Genomic DNA, 17,931 nt, shown 5'->3' with positions numbered 1-17,931 from the left:
GTCTTTTTAGCCATCCAGCAGTGTGGCTCTGTTCTTCCTCATCCATCTCCACTTTGTTCCACTCCACAGTCGGCCAGTCTGGTCTCAGGGTAGCTTGTTGCAAACCACCATTGCTGTCTGCCATTGGTAAGAGGAAGTTCCCATGGCGACGGGTCGCTGTGGGCTATAAATATGTTGACCGGTCACAGAGCAGTTAAAGACGCCTGCAGCAGCAGTGAGAATTTATCTTGAATTGTTCCCATGCTCTCCGTAGGCAAAGGCTGGGTGAAGATGAAAATATCCAGCTTAGAAAGTTATTAGCCCCAGTTTCAGTTAGTTTGGCTAAATTAAACGTACTGAACTAAAGAAGCCCTGAAGATTTTAAACTATCTCACTTCATTTGTCTCTGAATACATTTAAGACCTACATCTACTTATGGTATTATGAAGTTAATGAGAGATTTATGGAGGAAAAAAAATGGCACAACCAAACCATATATTTGCAATGTATTCTTTGGAAAACTTTCAAGAGGTTCGCTCCAACATTGATCCAACTACCGATACTGTCTTGAGGTTAACACATCTAAAGCTATAACTTTTGCACACATTATGCAGCTCTTTGCTTTGGTCGGGGAGTAGTGACCCAGACGCTAGAGAAGGTGAACCTGTGATCAGAAGGTCGCCAATTCGACTCCCTGGACTAACCATCAAAATGTGGGTGGGAAAGGTGAAGCACCTACACCTGCCTCCCCCCTTAGTGTTTCTCCTACCATTATACAAGCAGGGCACCCTGCCCTGTCAACAGAACCAAGTGCCCTGCCTACTGAATCCCTCCCCCTGTCCCCGTTGACAACTACTGGCACTAAGGTAGCACTAAGCTAGTGATGCGCAACAATGACACGCTAACTAAAAAAAAATGCTAGTTTCACTCACGCTGAGCCGCCAACCCTCCGCTCGAAATCTGTAGGTACAAACACATACGTGTCTTCGTCCCCACCCCTCAACCAGTCAACAAAAATCTCAGAAGATATGAGCACCCTGCCAAGACAAGTAAACTAGGGGCAACAACAAACCAGTTCTGCTTGTGATAAGATGGTCTCTTTGGTACGCCCTCTCCTCCATTGCCGGCCCTCTTCCTCAAAAATAAACTGTCCAGATGACCTGACTGAAAAATGTTGGAAGAAAAGTAGTTCTTTGCTTTAGTTGTCTGACTTCAAGTTGTTTCTACAGTATATTTTTGCTCATGTTAGTATTAACTTGCAAATGTTACTGGTGACTTACATAAATACAAAAGTGATCACATAGTCACATCCATGCGACTCAACATTTACACCTCATCGAGCATAATTATGTCGGTCAATTCCAAACATTAAAACTGAATTGAAAGTCCTCACATTCAATAACAATAAAACATTGTTTTTGCTGTTAAAACTGATACAGAATCAGTTTAGCTGTCATTGGAAAAATCTCTTTAAATCATGTAAATCATGTATCGATTGATTTATTTTCACAAAAAAAAATTTCATAATAACATTTCAGTTGTCATCTAAAATGCACACTATGTATTTTTTGTATCTACCGTACTTCAAATTCAAGTGCATTGCAATCTGGAACCCTTTTTGTGTATTACTATATTTTGCTTCTATAGCATATAATGAATGTAAGGGTTTACACTAGCTTAATACATTATATATCACACTGTATTTCACATTTATGATGAGGTCAATATAAATGTTTCATTCAGTCTTGTTTAGTCTATCCAGATGTTAAAACATTTTATTTCTAAAATGCCCACTTGTTAGTAGAACTTAGCTCCCAGATATTATGTTTAAAATAACCTTAAGAGCTCTAGTTGGCTTGAGCAATAAAACATGAGGCACATAAACTTGTTTGTTTTATATATTTTTGTAGAGTCCACTCTGCTGTCTCAGAGGACTATGTGAATTCTCAGGCCTTTCTACCAGTTCACCCAGTCATATAACAAATGTAGAGCTCAGATCCTTCAGTTGTTTGACAGAGAAGATTTTTTGTCTTAAAATAATTCTAATTCTGCTCATGAATAAGTAATGAGGAGGCTTGAGACACAGAAGACACACGCACCTGCTCCTGTATGGTCTCTGCTTTCGTACAAACACACATAAACCCACAGAAGCTTGCAGAGATTCCCAGTCTGGTCCCTTTTATCCCCCCACCCTTGTATTTTCCCTGATTACAGCCGCAGGGGGTAGACAGTTAGGTGAGATGGGGCTGAATCTCTAATGTCCTAGCAATCTGTTTGCACTCTGAGTTAATGCTGCGAAATGTAGCATTTTCAAAATATCGCACTATTTTAGAGACAGCTTTTCTCTTCGCTGTTATTTTGCAGAGTGTTGGGGTGTAAATAATATTTCAGTGCTTATTAAAGTGTCATTCAGATCCCCGATTTTAGGCATGCTCTACTCGCAATGGTGCACATTAGTTATTTATTTCTGACTTTTCCTCACTGGGGTCAGGGAAAGGTCTGACAAATCTGCTTAATAATTAAAGACGTTTTCTGTAACGTGACGACTCTTGGTATCTACAAACCACTTTCCTCTGAGGTGTTGAGCGATGGTTGTGGAAACGGGAAATAAAAGCTGCCAAATGTGTGTGGTGCTGTGTCTGATCGTGTTTGAAAACACTCCACACGATGGTTAAGTTCAAAACACTACAAGACATCAAGCAGAAAGGCTTGTTACGCTTTGAAGAACAAGTTTTCTTCTTCTCTTTGTCATGTTTTCACCACTTTGTGCAGAAAATGATGATCCTGTGTGTTCCTCGCTTTCACAGATGGAGAGGGAAATACTGGGATATGATTCCAGGTGATCCAGCAAAGGACCTCTTCAGTTTAAAAGAGAACATAAATGGTGAGATGCTATTCTTAACTAGAGAAATTGCATTTCCAGTGAAAATGCACTGTCAATGCTTATAGCTGAAGGATTTGCTGAAAACAGCTGAAATTAGCTAAAAACATGCTGAAATCTAGCTGAAATGGAAGAACAAGCCTAGGTTAACAGAAGAAGGCAGAAATAACATATATTTGATGAATTAGGTTTAAGTAAACAGAAATCAGCACAAATATGAGTAAATTAGCTAAAAAAAGCTGAAATTAGCACAAAAAAAGGTGAAATGGCAGAAAGAAGCTTAAACTACCAGAAGGAAATGGAAGGAGCTGAAACGAGCTAAAAAAAAAAAAAAAAGTGTAATTAGCCAAAAAAGCTCCGTTTAGCACAAAACAGCTAAAAAGTATCTGAAAGAGCAGAAAAAGCTGAAACTTGAAGAAAAAAGCTAAAAGGAGCATACTAAGCTGAAATTTGCATAAAGAAGGCTGAAAGTAGCAAAAGTTAAAATGAAAAACTAGAATTTATTTGAAACAGCTGAAATTAGCTAAAAATGCTTAAAAAGGTAGAAGAAAAGGTGGAACAAGCTTAAATTAGCAGAAGAGAGCAGAAAGAACGCATTCGCCCAGTTAGACTGAAAGAAACAGAAATGAGCACAAAACAGCTGAAAAGAAGCTAAAAAAGCAGAAAGAAACTTAAATTACCAGAATGATGAGAGAGCACATTTTTGCTGAACTGTGCTGAAAAAAGTAGACATGAGTGCAAAAAATGTGTAATTAGTTGAAAAGGCTAAAATTAGAATAAAACTGCGAAAGAGTAGCTGAAATAGCAGAAAAAACTGAAACACATAAATAATCTGAAAGGAGCATAACAAGCTGAAATTTGCAGAAAGAAGTTAGAAGAAGCACAGAAATGTTGTAGTTAGCAAAAGTATCTAAAAGGGTCACAAAACAGCAGAAACACAGCTGAAATTAGCTGAAAATGTTTCAGTTTGCAGAAGGAAGCTGAAAGAAGCTGAACCAGAACAAAATGTGAAAGGAGCAGTAAAAGGTTGTAAACACAGCTAAAGATCTGAAGGATGTAAAATGAGCTCAATTCATTTTCTAGGAAAAAAGTGGAAGAAAAGGCTAAATATTTAAAAAAGCTAAAGCTGCACCAATACAATAAGTCACAGCAGGATTGTCCTGAAAGAGCTGAACGTTTTGATTTACGACTTGTTGAAATAGCTTGAAAACTGCGGGACGAGAATAGCGCCAAAAACGTATGGAAGAAAAATGGATCACAATAGTGAGAATGCTTCATAGACATTCACACAAAAATTAAATCAAAAGTTTGCAACTTCAGTTATTTTAATTCCAGTCCAGAAAAACATCTAAAAAACTACAAACATTCACTATTCAAGTCTGGGCGGGGACACTATTCAAACATTCGGGGGACTTCAGCTTACCGCTTGTCAAGAGATTTCCTGTTAAACATCTGTCCTAATCCAAAAGGTTTTAAACCAAAGGAACTGGATTTCTGTTATGTAGTTAAAGACAATATGTTTTCTGTCAGAGGAGCTTTGATCAGTTCACAGTTGGAGAGGTCAGTTTCCAAGCTTTAAACTGGACAAGGTTTTCTGTTTTGTAAGCTAAATTTACATGCAGATGAATCTCACTCCCATCCCGCCTGAGGGTTGTTAGGGTCACATGTTTAAAGCTTTGAACGCCACACTCTTCACGTTTGAACTGAAAACGCTCTCCAGCTGGGAAGCAAAATGCCTTTAGAGACTGAATTGTTTGCTTAGATTTTAAACTTTTTAGATTTACCATGTCCTGATTGACCAAAATCTGGTTTCTGTTCCCTAACAGAATATTTGCCATGCTACATGGGAAGGCTCTGAACTCCTCCCTGGTCTTCCTTCTCATTCTCATCATCGTAGCTGCTGTTCATGGTCATTCATATCCCCAGTTTTCACGCAATGACACTGAATTCCAGCACCTGGTTCTCCACCCAGACCCAACTGTGGGCACGGTGTATGTGGGAGCCAGGGACCATCTTTTCCAGTTGGATGGATTAGATGGACTCCGGCTGGAGCAGGAGGAGACCACCGGTCCTGTGAACGACCACAAAAACTGCCTTCCCCCTGTCACAGAAAGCAACTGCCCTGCAGCCAGAAGAACAAGCAACCACAACAAACTGCTTCTGGTGAACCAAAAAGCATCCGAGTTGATCACCTGCGGTAGCGTCCATCAGGGCACCTGTCAGAAACGTAGCCTGAAATCCATCAAGAAGGTTCTCTTTTCCACTGAACGGCCTGTAGATACGCAGTATGTTGCAGCCAATGATCCTTCAGTGTCCACCGTGGGGTTGGTGGTGGAGCTCCCGGACGGTCTAAAGACAGTTATGTATGTTGGTCGAGGATACACTGCCAGCCACCCACCCATTTCCACCCGCCACCTTTCATCAGAGCCTTTCTTTTCTTGTGAGGAGACAGCTAAGCTGGCCGTGGCTGGCCGTTTGTCAGAATACGACCATCACTTTGTAACGACGTTCACACGACGCTCACATGTCTACTTCTTGTTTTACCGCCGTGACATCAAATCGGTGTCGAGGGAGTACCGGAGTTATGCAGCCAGGGTTTGCCTGGAGGACACTTCCTACTACTCGTATGTGGAAATTCCTCTGGTGTGCAGATCACCATCTTCTCCTTCCAGGAATTATAACCTGCTTCAGGCTGCTCAGGTACGTTTATGGGTTGTGTAAAAGCATTATGGTCACCATTGTCTAACTTTAATTTAGTTCTTTGAGGCGGCTGTGGCTGAGTGGTTAGAGCAGTCGTCCTCCAATGGGAGAGTTGGGGTTTCAAATCCATCAGCAGTCACATGCCAAAGTGTCCCTGGGCAAGACACCGAACCCCTCATTGCCTCCGATGTGTGTCCCATGGGTATATGAATGCTATAAAGCTCTGGTTAGTCTCTTTAGGATGATTTGTTCAATTAGCTTTGTAGAGATCTAGTAGAGTGCTGTATGAATGGGTAAATGAGGACACAGGTTGTAGTGTAAAGCGCTTTGAGTGTCTTGATAAGACAGAAAGTACTGTCCATTGACCATTTACCATTCTTTGCTGACCATCAAAACATCTACTATGTAAACTACTGTTAGTGACTCAAGCTTTTACAGCAAATTAATGTATTTTTCCTTTACTCCAAATGATTTAACGAAGGCTTGCAGGTAGTTAACGTGAAGGGAGTAGCTCTTCAAAATACCATTCAAGGTCTTGATGCCCACAGTTTTACTACTGCGTACAACTCTCCATCTAATTTTTCTTCCAAACACTGTACTGTATGTGGATTTTTATCAGGACAACACTGATGTTTTCCTGCCTTGTGTTTTTCTCACGCCTTTGTTGCCACAGGTGGGACAAGGTGCGGGTCTGCAAGGCGAAGATCTGCTGGGAATCTTCTCCACCCGCATTAGCTCAACAAACAACAGCCCTGTGGACTCCTCGGCTCTGTGCGTTTTCTCCCTGGATGAGCTCGACAGGCACATCGACTCCACCCGTGACCTCTGCTACACCAAAGACGGGTTGGTGGAGGGCAGAGGGGAGGTGGCTTACATAGAGTACGAGGTCAAGTCCAGCTGTGCTAACCTACCTTTGGTAAGGATTCGGATGAAGACGCAAATATTTTGAAGCTCTTGGACTTAAAATCTATGATCATGAATGTTTTCAAATCATTGTTTAAATGATGTCCCTTTCCAGAGAAGAGCAGTTTCTGTTGTTTTGTACGGCTACGTGTCTATTTAGAGCAAGACTTACAGTAGGTACATTAAGGCTATATATCAGGAGAAGTAATGCCTGCAGCTTAGCTATATTGACTCACTTGGCTTAAGTGTTCAGCATAAGGTAAAATAAATGGAATGCACAGCCAAGTAACAAGGAAAGACTGGGCTGGCACAATTAGAATGAGTAATGGATGGAAGTCTAGTAATGAGGCTTCTTTTGAAAAGCCCACAGTTCCCAGATGCCCGAAGAATATCTTTGCCCAGCTGCAGCCGTCCAGAGACCGTCTCCACTGATCTGCAGCCGCTCAGGTTCCCTCAGCCCTCCGAACCGTTTAATGGGATCGTTAGAGATCAATAAAGAAAACCAACCCTGAATCGTCTGTTCTGCAGCTTAATGAGCTCTGACAAGAAAAGATGAGAGTTTATTTTATTTTTTCCTTCTGGGATAAGAGGACAGACACTGAGCAGGAGAGCATGGAGGAGGAAAGTAAAACATGGGAGTAGAAGAAGGATTGTAGCCGAGAAACTGACTGGAGGAAAATGGGGCACTAAAAGAAAAAAAGACGAAAGAAAGAAAACAGATTTATTAGACCACTATTCCTCTAACAACAATAAAGCTGTCTTATTTTCTCCATAAACTGGAAAAAGAAAGATTTGCCGCTCTTACCTTGTTGTTTATGGTCAATCATGTGGAGCAGTGATTTGAAATGTATACAGAAAACAACAAAACAAATATTTTGTTGATAGTTTTGAAAAATAAACCCTCTACTTTAGTCTATGATGTAATTTGCTTAAAATGAAAAAAAAAATTGGACTCTCTGAATAATAACTGAAGCATGAACTTTTTTTTTTATCTCAAGTGTTTTTGCCACAAGTTTAATTAAGATCTTAAAAACAATCTTTCCAAACCGAATTTCATATTTAACTGGAGAAATTCCATTTAATGGTAGAATCCAGTGTGATGCTGAGTGCTGGATGTCTGTTGAAATTTGCTGAGTTGTTAAAGCAAAAAAAGCAGAACACTGGATAAAAACTAAAAGGAACTAACTGCTTTCTAAAAGCTAAAAATAACAAATTGCCAACTAAAAGTAAAAAATAGCAAAATGTATTAAAAAGCTAGACGTAGCAAAATGGTGGCTAAAAGTAGTTAAAATCTAGCTAAAAGCTAAATGTAACACAAGGCTATCTAAAAGCTAAAAGTAACAAAATGGTACCTAAAAGTAGCAAATGGCTAGCTAAAAGTTGTAAAACACACACACAAAAAAAGCTAAAAGTAGCAAGAGGCTAGTAAAAACTAAATGTCAACATCAAAAAGAGAGTATTTCTATGGAGAAAGTATTTGTAAACAACAATTAAAAAGTATAAAAAATTAAAGTAGAAGTCATGGCACCCATCTTCTGAATGAGCTGAACATTTTGATACAAGAAAGGCCAAAATAATACCAGTGTTTCCCCTACCATAATGCAAGCAGGGCTCCCCGCCCTGTCAGCAAACACCCCTCCCCCGGTCGACAATCGCTGTCACTGACGTAGCGCTAAGCTAGCGGCACGTAATACAGACGTTCTAGCTCAAAAGCTATGACTATGCAGTGTTTCCCCAAGATAACTTGCCATGGCGGGGTGCTCATCTTGTCCGTGATTTTTGTCGGGGGTGGGGTCCGTCCCACGAGTAGACAAAAATCACAGAAGACATGCACCCTGCCAAGGCAAGTAAACTAGAGGAAACACTGACACAGAGTATGCAGATGTACTTAGATAAATAAAAGCATGAAACAAAGTTGTGGATGCTGAATCATAATTCTCAAAATCAAAATGACTTCAAATTACAGCAGTACTCATTGTGTTTATGCACCAAGTAACCAAACTTTCCATCCTGTCACCTGGTTGTAGAACACCTTGAAGGCGTACCCGTGTGGCTCTGACCACACCCCCAGCCCCATGGCGAGCAAAGACGCGATGGAAGCCAAAGCTGTGTGGCAAACTTCAGTCGCCCGTCTTACTGCTGTGGCCGTCAGCGTCAGAGAGGGACACAGCATCGCTTTCCTGGGAGACGCCAGAGGAAATCTGCACAAGGTAGTTGACCTTCCCGAGTACGCACCTGGTGGAAGGCGTGAGACAACCATGACTCATCAAGATTACCACTGAAACGTTTAATCTGAGTCATTTAGATGTTGCAATCGTGTGAGCCTTAGGGCTCACCTGATCCGTCTGTACGAACTCACAGCTCTGTCTGCTTTTATGAGTTTTCTTACAGCAAAACAAAAGAACTGCACCTCACAAAAACACCAGACTTCAGTTTCAGGTTGTTTTTAATTTGTTTGATCTGTTGCTTATTTTTCTACATCGTCACCACCTTACACTGCAGTGTGGAAGATTCCCGTCATTCCTGCACTCGCAGTGTTCCAACGTCCACAGACTAGCGTACCACAGTGATCCCATGCTTAATGCGTTTGCTTTGAGCTGGGCAGGATGTGATTCTTGGAGACGTGGTGCATTTTTTTTAACGTTATGATTTAAAGACGTGAAAACTGACTATTTCAACATTTTTTCTTGAAGTCCAGTGCTGCTTTTGATCTGAAAAAAAGAAGAATAACGGTATTTATTTTAGATGTTTGCACGACAGGATCACGATAAGAGGATTCTAGATCAAACTGCGCCGTGATGATCTGTTAGTCTGAGTGTAAGGGAGTGAGACGTGGGGCTCGACTTAACACTTGAAGTTAGCAGATCAAAGCGGTATTACTGTACGTGCAACCATCTGAAACATTCTGTTGGAACAGGATTATTGTATTATGAGAAATCAAATTCCACAGAATCTAGATTCAAACAGCAGTCCACAGTTTTGGAAATGCCCTTGTAGGTTTTTTTTTGTTGCTAGGAGTTAAATGTGAAACCATATTAGAGCAGCCATATTTTTACGAGGCAGCACAGTGGAGCAGTTGCCTCTTAGTGAGAAGGTTGTCGGTTAAAATCCCAACCGGGGACCAAAAACACGCATGTTAGGCTGATTGGTAACTCTAAATTGTCCCTAGGTGTGAGAGAGAGAGTGAATGGTTGTTTGTCTCGTTTGTCTCCATGTGTCCCTGTGATGGACTGGAGTAGAGGTGCATTCAGGCCCAAAAAATTTGACCCGGTCCCAGCCCATAGCCATCATTTCTGAACTCGACCCGACAAATTAACAGTAATAGGTCCGAGCCCCCCCCCCCCCCGACATTTTAAATTAAGCTTTGACTGCTTTTAGTTATTAATGGTCGGCGGATGCGTGGACCGCAATAAAGTTGTTGGACATTCGAGCTCTGTGGCTTCAGCGGTGTGTTCCTCTCGTTCGATCCGATGCAGGCAGTCTGATTTTACTCAGCTGCGTTCGAACAAGAGGCTCTCGCACAAGTGACTGCTGGATATGGGCACCAGTGACCCCCACAACCCGTAAAGGAATAAGCAGGTAAAGATAATGGATGGATGAATAGCTGCCATATGTTCGGAGGAGTGGTGGCGCAGAGGCTAGATGGGAAGGTCGCCAGTTCAACTCCCCAGACAAACAACTTCAAAATGTGGGTGGGAAAGGTGAAACACCCAAACCTTCCTACACCCTCATTTTCCCCACTCTGGGCCCTTGAGCAAGGCCCTTAACCCCCACCATCTTCTCCCCCGGGTGCCCTACATGGCAGCTCTCTGCTCCACACAAAGTACTGTGGTAGCTCAGTGGTCTGTGGTTGCGTCAGGAAGGACATCCAGCATAAAAACTATCACCAAGTCTTTGTGGGAGTTAGTTTGTTGTGGCGACCCCTGAGGAAGGGAGCAGCTGAAAGAAGGGAATATGCTTAGCATAAGTTCATGCTGGAACAGCACTTCAGCCCACCATTTTTGTTTGTCTTATATCATTCATTTAAAAAAAAAATCAAAATGACAAATCTTTACAGATTTGTGTGTTTGCATCACTCCTTACCTGCGAATATTCTGGAATGATAAACTAGTATTTATAATATTTCCAGCCCTCAGGCAGTCAAATCATTAAATCATTCAACTGGGTTGATTTTAATAACATTCTCAGAAAGTAATCATCGGATGTGTCAGGTTCTGCCGTCAGAAGTGTTGAACCCAAGTGCAGGAGGCTCGTGGAAAAAAATCAAAATATTTATTTTACAAAAACACAAAGCAAAGGCTGACGGGGCAGCGTACTCACAAGTGAGCTGGACACAGGACGGAAGGCAGAAACACACCGTGAGGACAATCCCGAGACAAAGACAAGACGCAGAGGAACTGAATATATACATAGACACTGACTGGGACAACGACAGACACCTGCGGGGATTAACAGGAGACACAGGTGAGACGGGGCTGAACACAAGGAGGGAAAACACTGAGCTGAACTGGAAACATGAGGGAACAGACAGACAGGACAAAAACCCTTCTACGCCTGATTACCTTATCAATGCAAAGCTAGTTGACTTTAGCAAACACAAAAAAGTCAAAAATTCAGTTTTCCTTACAGGTGAATTGGGGTCAAGTAATAGCTGAGGTTCATCCCAAACTCATAGTTCAAGCGCTAAGAGATCGAGCAAATCTTTAACGCTTTGACGTGCAAGGTGGTGGGTGACAGTGTTCCTTTAAGGACAACTTTTGTTGCTTTTTACACACTTGGAAAGAGCCAGACGATCTCAACAGATCATATCCTGCCTTTAGCTTCATAGAATGCATAGACAGGCAAATTAAATTAACGAAAACTCTTAGCAAAATGCTTATTTCCTTAAAACGGCCTGTAAGAAATTGGTTTTCTTTTAGTTTTTCCAAAATAAAATTCATACTAAATGTTTCATAAATTTGGTACCACTTTACGCTAAGGCTCCCCTTATAGATGGCTAACAAACAGTTTATAGATGTGTTATTAATTCCTTCATAAACACTTTATAACTCATTAATAACTGCTTATTATGCGTTAATTAAAGGTGACAGAGAAACAAAACTGACCAGTTTGTTGCCAAATAGTGAGTCAAATCTGCCTTTTATATATATTTCATCTAGAGTTGTTATATTGACTAAGTTACTACCTTGTAAGCACAATAAGCATTTGTAAACCAATTTTTTTAAGGATATAATTGTAGCCGGGTGGCAGATTTATATTTTCCACTTTAGTTGAATAACTCCACTTTAAGGTATCGAGGTGTTGATTTACATTTTTTTTTTGTTACAGCAGAAATGCTATTGAGTAATTTATAATATTAGTTGTAGAAACTTATGATGCACTGATAAAGTACAATATTATATGCTAAAGAAATAGGTTTACAAATGCGTAACTTAGTCTGAAATATTTAATATAACAACTATGAAATATATAGGTGAACAGATTTGACTCACTATTTGGCAAGAAACTGGTCAGTTTTGTCTCTCTGTCACCCTTAATTAATGCATAATAAGTATTTATTAATGATTTATAAAGTGTTTATAGAGGAATTAATAACGTATCTATAAACTATCCATCTATAAGGGGAGCCTTATTGAAAAGTGATACCGTAACCTTACTCTTAAAATAATATCGACTAATTTGCTCCTATTGCTTTCATTAAATTATTTCACTATACAATGATATGGATTAGAGAAACGATAAATGAACATTGTGTTTATGTGCGCAGATGCAGATTAGAAGGAGCACATTAAATATTAAATATGGCATGTAAAACGGTAGTTATTGCCTGGAGGTTTTTAGGTCACTAATCATTGTGAGCAACTTCCTTTACCATTATGTGCTGAGTGCATCCTTCTAATGGGACAACAGATCCTCTATTCTATTTGCAGTGATTTCATTAAGATGAGGTAACATGAGAGTTTGAAGGTCTGGGAATCACTTAAGCCAGAGGTGTCTTCCTGTGCTTCATATCAGATTTGACTGGTTGATAATCACATTTATGGCCACTTCTGCTGTGATCCTGTGCAAGTGTGATTTGATTTGTGTTTGAGATGGAAGATAAGGAAGGTAGTTGTTTTTTTGTTATTTTTCTTTTTTTGTCAGAGTTTGGGAGAATCAAACTTCCTTTCAAACTGGCTTTTTGAGCGCTTTTAGTATTTGTAGTAATAGTTGTAATTGTTTAACCAAAGTGGTGTTTTTCTGCCCTTATTTTCCAGGTGTACCTTGGTAAGGATGGTATGGTGGAGGTTTATGCTAACTCCATGATACAGCCTAACTCCCCCATCAACAGTGACCTGTTACTCGATGAAAATGGATCCCACATCTACATCATGACCAGAACCACGGTACGCGTTATACCTTTATGTATCTGCCCAGCAGATGTATAAACAGACGCAGCTTTGTTCCTATTCAGCCACCCATCCAGATGTCTTCATAAATGAGAATGAACATGGCTTGTCATCCGTCAGACAATTTATAGTTTGTCAGTCCTGCTTTGATATTTCCTCAAGCTGTGTGTCCTTCAAAAAAGAAAAGAGGCAAAGACGAAAAGGGAGCGGGCAGCTGGCAGCTGGGGTCAAAAGTCACAAACCCCACTGAGATGGGCACAACAGTCAGCAGGAGGTGTAAGGTCAGACATAACAAAAGTATTGATCATCAAAAGTGGCCTGCATTGTGTCGGCACACTCCCTACAGAGAGTGTGTAGGAAGCTGCGGATGGTGATAAATGAATAAGAGAAACTGCAAGTCTGTACTCAGACCCGGAGCAGTTGTTCTCCTAATTGAAAACCGGAACAAACAGTTTATTTTCAAGAACAAGACATATATTATTTGTATATGTGACAAAAACCAAACTGCTATAAGTTGTTTTAAAACAAGTCTGTTCACCTTTCAGGTTAAAAGTCTATACCATGATTTGCGGACTATAAGCCGCTACTTTTTTCACACACTTTGAACACCGCAGCTCATACAATGTTGCAGCTAATTTATGTTTTTTTTAGCTTCATGCCACCAATATATTTAGCCTTGTCACACCTGGGCGCTCACATAGCTGCCCAATACACGTCTCTCTTGGGGGGTGGGTCCTCCTGACAAATTGAGACTACCTGTATAAGTACAAGTTTAAAAAACTGACCAGTGAAATTACTGAACAGGTCACAGTGGACCAATGAGATTTGGTTTCATTGGTCCACTGTGGAGTGGGGAAACTTTGAATGGTATTAGTGTTTCCCCTAGATAACTTGCCATGGTGGGGCACTCATCTCGTCCATGATTTTTGTCGGGGGTGGGGGGGTGTGGAGAGACTGACCGAGACACGTCCTGAGCTGCGCAGCACCCTGTTTATCCCAACAGGTTTTTTTTTTTGGGGGGTGGGGAGACAGAGATACAGCCGCACGCTGTTTGCACCGACAGTTTTGCAGCTTTTGGGCAGGACAGAGGAGAGAGACAGAGACATCTCAGTCACGCGCTATCTGTACCGACAGTTTTTGTGTGTGTGTGTGTGTGGGGGGGGGGGGGGGCGGGGGGAACAGACTCACATAAGCCATGCGCTGATTGTACTGACAGTTTTCGAGGGGTAGGGGGTGTCTGCGTGAGGATTTAGCATGAGGGATGAGGCTGCCTTTAGCTTTTTAGCTTGTTCACCTGCATTGCGAGCTGCTAGTTTAGCGTTACGTCAGTGCCGACAGGTGGTTGGGGGGGGGGGGGGGGGATGTTGACGGGGCGCTTGGCTCTGTTGACGGGGCGGTGCGCCCCGCTTGTATAATGGTAGGGGAAACACTGTGTATGGTGCGATATGGTGTGGTATGGTGTAGTGTGGTGTGGTATGGAATGGTATGGAATGGTGTAGTGTGGTATGGTGTGGTATGGCGTGAACTTCTGCGGTTTATACACAAGTGTGGCCTATATACCATATGTACAGTTTATTTATTTTTTTTAGTGGGCATGGCTTATATTCAGGTGCGCTCAATAGTCTGGAAATTACGGTAAATGAAACTGTTGACACACTTAGAACCTATAAAGCCTATGGAGTGGCATTGTCCAGATTATTTATTTTGCCCAGATTTTTGTAGCATATTCCATACAGTTTTTGCAGCTGCACTTGGACTTTGTGCTTTAGGAGGGAGGCGGTGAGGAACATGATGAATATGAGGGATGGGGGTGTGTTCAGTTTTTAGGTGCAATGCACCCGGGTCCCGGTCATCTTTTGCTGGTATTTGAATACAATGGAATAGGATGTTTGGTTTATCCCTGATGGTTTATTGAGCCTGTTGTTGAGAGATGGTTTTGCTGATTTTTAGGTGTAAATTGAACAGGAATCACACACCATCACAACAAACAGGTTGGAAGTGTGCTGTACAATATGAAACATAAACTTAGATCAAGTTCTCTGACATAAATCTGAACATGTTCTATGGCTATCAAACCAGCTGCAGTCCAATTAACTAAACCCAAGTCACATGCAGCTAACCAAAAGCATTAGCTAGTAAAGGTAAGGCTAATTTTGATTAGTGAGGTTTACAAATACAAGCTACAATTGCTAAAGTAAGATGGCATTAATATTAGCTATAAGAGAAAAAATGTCAATACATGTAGACTACCAAGTTTTTACATGTATTATTTTCAGTATAGTAAAACATGTTGCTGTCATTAACTGAACATCTAGGATACATGGAATTACCAAAATTCATAGCTTGGTAATATAGTTAACAGTTTTAAGGTTCAAGGTGACTTTACTGTCATTCACATCAAATCTGGTACATGAGGTGGAACAAAATTATGTACTCAAGGTCCCAGTTACACCCAAAAATAGCAATACTATATATATAAATATATATATATATATATATATATGTATATAAGGATCTAAGATATAAGCTAAACAACAATAATATAATATAATAAGATGAAGGTAAGGTAAGAAATCAGCAGCATGGATAGATAAAGTGTCAAATATCCAATTAAGGTGTCATTACAGTGATTTTTCTGGTTAGGGATTCATGAGTCTTAACAGCTTCAGGGTAGAAGCTGTTCCTACACTTAATGCTCCTCAACCTCCTTCCTGAGGGGAGCGGTACAAAAAGTGTGTGTGCTGGGTGAGTGGGGTCCTTCATGATGCAGGTGGCCCTCTTCCTGTATCTGTGTAGATGTCTGTGATGGTGGGGAGGCTGACTCCCAACATCTTCTGTGCAGCCTTCACCACTCTCTGCAGAGCTTTTCTTTCTGCAGCTGTGCAGCCTCCATGCCACACGTTGATGCTCGAGCACAGGATGCTCTCCACTGCACACCTGTAGAAGGAGGTGAGGACTGAGCATCCCAGACCAGCTCGTCTCAGCCGTCTGAGGAAGTAGAGTCTCTGATGAGCTTTCTTGATCAGAAGAATTTTAACAGACTAATAGGCAGATTGTTTTGGTAATGGTCCAGAAAATTTTCAAGTTAACTTAACACTTGAGCTTACCAGTAATTGAATAAATAACATGTCATTTGAGCTAATTAGCTCACTAAATTTATTACAGGAAACTCCCAAATTACAGCAGGGCTTGCACCTTTTAACTCCATGCATCATGAAGGGAAATCATTTTATTATGGGAACTGGTTGTTTAAATCACGAGATGTGTTTTAGGAATGTGCTGGGTGTATTTTCAAGGACAAAAGTTCACTTTTGAGCAGAATGCTCTTGTTTACACGATGAGGACCTGTTGTGTAATAACTTCATTAGCCGCCACAGAGGCAGATGGAGAATGTTCAGTGTTCCAGTGGGATCTCCATTTGCCAAATACAGGACAACAAGCTTTTCAAGGTTTTTAAAGGAACACATTAGGGTCTTGTTTGTTTTTAAGGCACTAAGGGTTCCTGCAGAACTCTCCACCGGTGTCCGAAATCTTATCAGTGAACACTTGGAGCATAAATATATCAGTCTAGGATTTATAAACTCAACTTGGGCTTTTCTTGCAAGTTTTACAAAAAGTTTTGACCTTTTTTGGTGTAAAATAGTTCAAAGATTTTGCCATTTCCTACCTTTTTTGAGGACTAAGCTGATACTGTGAACTGAGTTACCAATTATTATCTGTGCTGGTCCTTTTTGACTAACTGTCATGTGCATTTCTATAAAACTCACAAAAAAAAAAGACAAATTCCTAACTTGAGAGAAGTCATGGAAGCGCAGGCGGATGTAGTCAGTAGAAAAGATAGAAGCAGACCAAGAATAACTTTCTTTTGTTTAGTTTTTCAGTGAGCACTGATTGTTTATGCATGTGGTTTTTGTGAACATTTACAGGTAAAGTATTGATAAAATTACCACTGCAGCTAATTTTGACAATAAATTAGACTTGATAGAGTAGCTACATCAGACAAAATGTTGTGTTTTGCTTTCAACTTGAGGATTGTGTCTGTTAAACAGTTTACCTGCAAAATTATTACTGCTTGTGTTCCCACTTGCCTCTCTGTACAGAGTGGGATTTTCAGTTAAATTATGCATCGTTTCTCATCAATGACAACAGCTGGAGCCACATGTGTAAATCCATTCACCTGTCTCAAATTAGGGACACCTGCATGGATCCTGCTGTAACATGTTTAACTAAATAATGTGTATTTTAGTAACATAAGCAGATAGATCTTATATAGCCTGATGCATAAAAAACACCGTCCCTTGTTGATATTTTGTTAAAACCCACATTATTGATTATTGGTGAATCTTAATGATTTTTCACTAAGAGGACTGACTGCATGACACTTTAAACAAGTAAACTGTTGATCAATATTCGTGCTGTGAGGAGAAATGGTCTGTGTAACACAGTTGATTCTTTTTTTTTTAAATAATTAAAATCTTGTTAGTTTCCACTTATTTTGTGTGAAATTTGTTTATGAATTATGAGTGCAAGGCTTGGTCTGACAGCACTTAGTCACATTTCAAAAGAGTAAATAATGTTATTATGTAAAAAAAAAAAGAGTAAAAATAGAAAGAAAGAAAAAAGAAAGCCTGGATATATTCTTCAGGATGTGGTTCAGTAACAAAACAATGAACATCCAGCGGACTCATTTATAAATCAAACTGAAAACTGTGGTTGGAAATCAAATAAATCCAAAAACCTCTGAGGTAAATTAATAGTTGCCAAGTCTTTATGAAAGATCAGATTTCTTTGATTTGTTAACTACACAGTTATTGATTGGTGCTCTGATAGAGGGACCTGACTAATGATTGCTCCACTCATATTTATGCTTCAAATTTAGACAAGTGACACCCTAAAATGATGACTTTTAATGCTACAGCACGCTTTTTTGGGTATTTTGGGTAATAGATAGATAGATGGACGGGCGGACGGACGGATGGACAGATAGATAGACGGATGCAAGATGGCTGGATGGATGGATGGACGGATGCTAGATGGATGGATGGATGGATGGATGGACGGATGCTAGATGGATGGATG

At 40.5% G+C, this 17,931-nt stretch overlaps 1 protein-coding gene across 1 annotated transcript in view; it reads left to right on the top strand.

Moving 5' to 3' along the window:
- The first annotated feature begins 2,783 nt into the window (after window positions 1–2,783).
- The window catches only part of plxnb1a (plexin b1a), a 48,287-nt gene continuing 33,139 nt past the window's right edge, over window positions 2,784–17,931 (top strand). Inside the window, exons 1-5 of the mRNA XM_037684392.1 lie at window positions 2,784–2,863; window positions 4,687–5,560; window positions 6,234–6,476; window positions 8,491–8,673; window positions 12,721–12,849. Of these exons, the coding sequence (XP_037540320.1) occupies window positions 4,697–5,560; window positions 6,234–6,476; window positions 8,491–8,673; window positions 12,721–12,849 (1,419 nt within the window). The 5' untranslated portion in view covers window positions 2,784–2,863; window positions 4,687–4,696. The remainder of the gene's footprint in view (window positions 2,864–4,686; window positions 5,561–6,233; window positions 6,477–8,490; window positions 8,674–12,720; window positions 12,850–17,931) is intronic.

This window comes from Nematolebias whitei, chromosome 11 (assembly GCF_014905685.2).
Source record: "Nematolebias whitei isolate Nwh7 chromosome 11, NemWhi1, whole genome shotgun sequence".
NCBI classification, from domain to species: domain Eukaryota; kingdom Metazoa; phylum Chordata; class Actinopteri; order Cyprinodontiformes; family Rivulidae; genus Nematolebias; species Nematolebias whitei.
This window is presented reverse-complemented; position numbering and strand designations above follow the sequence as displayed.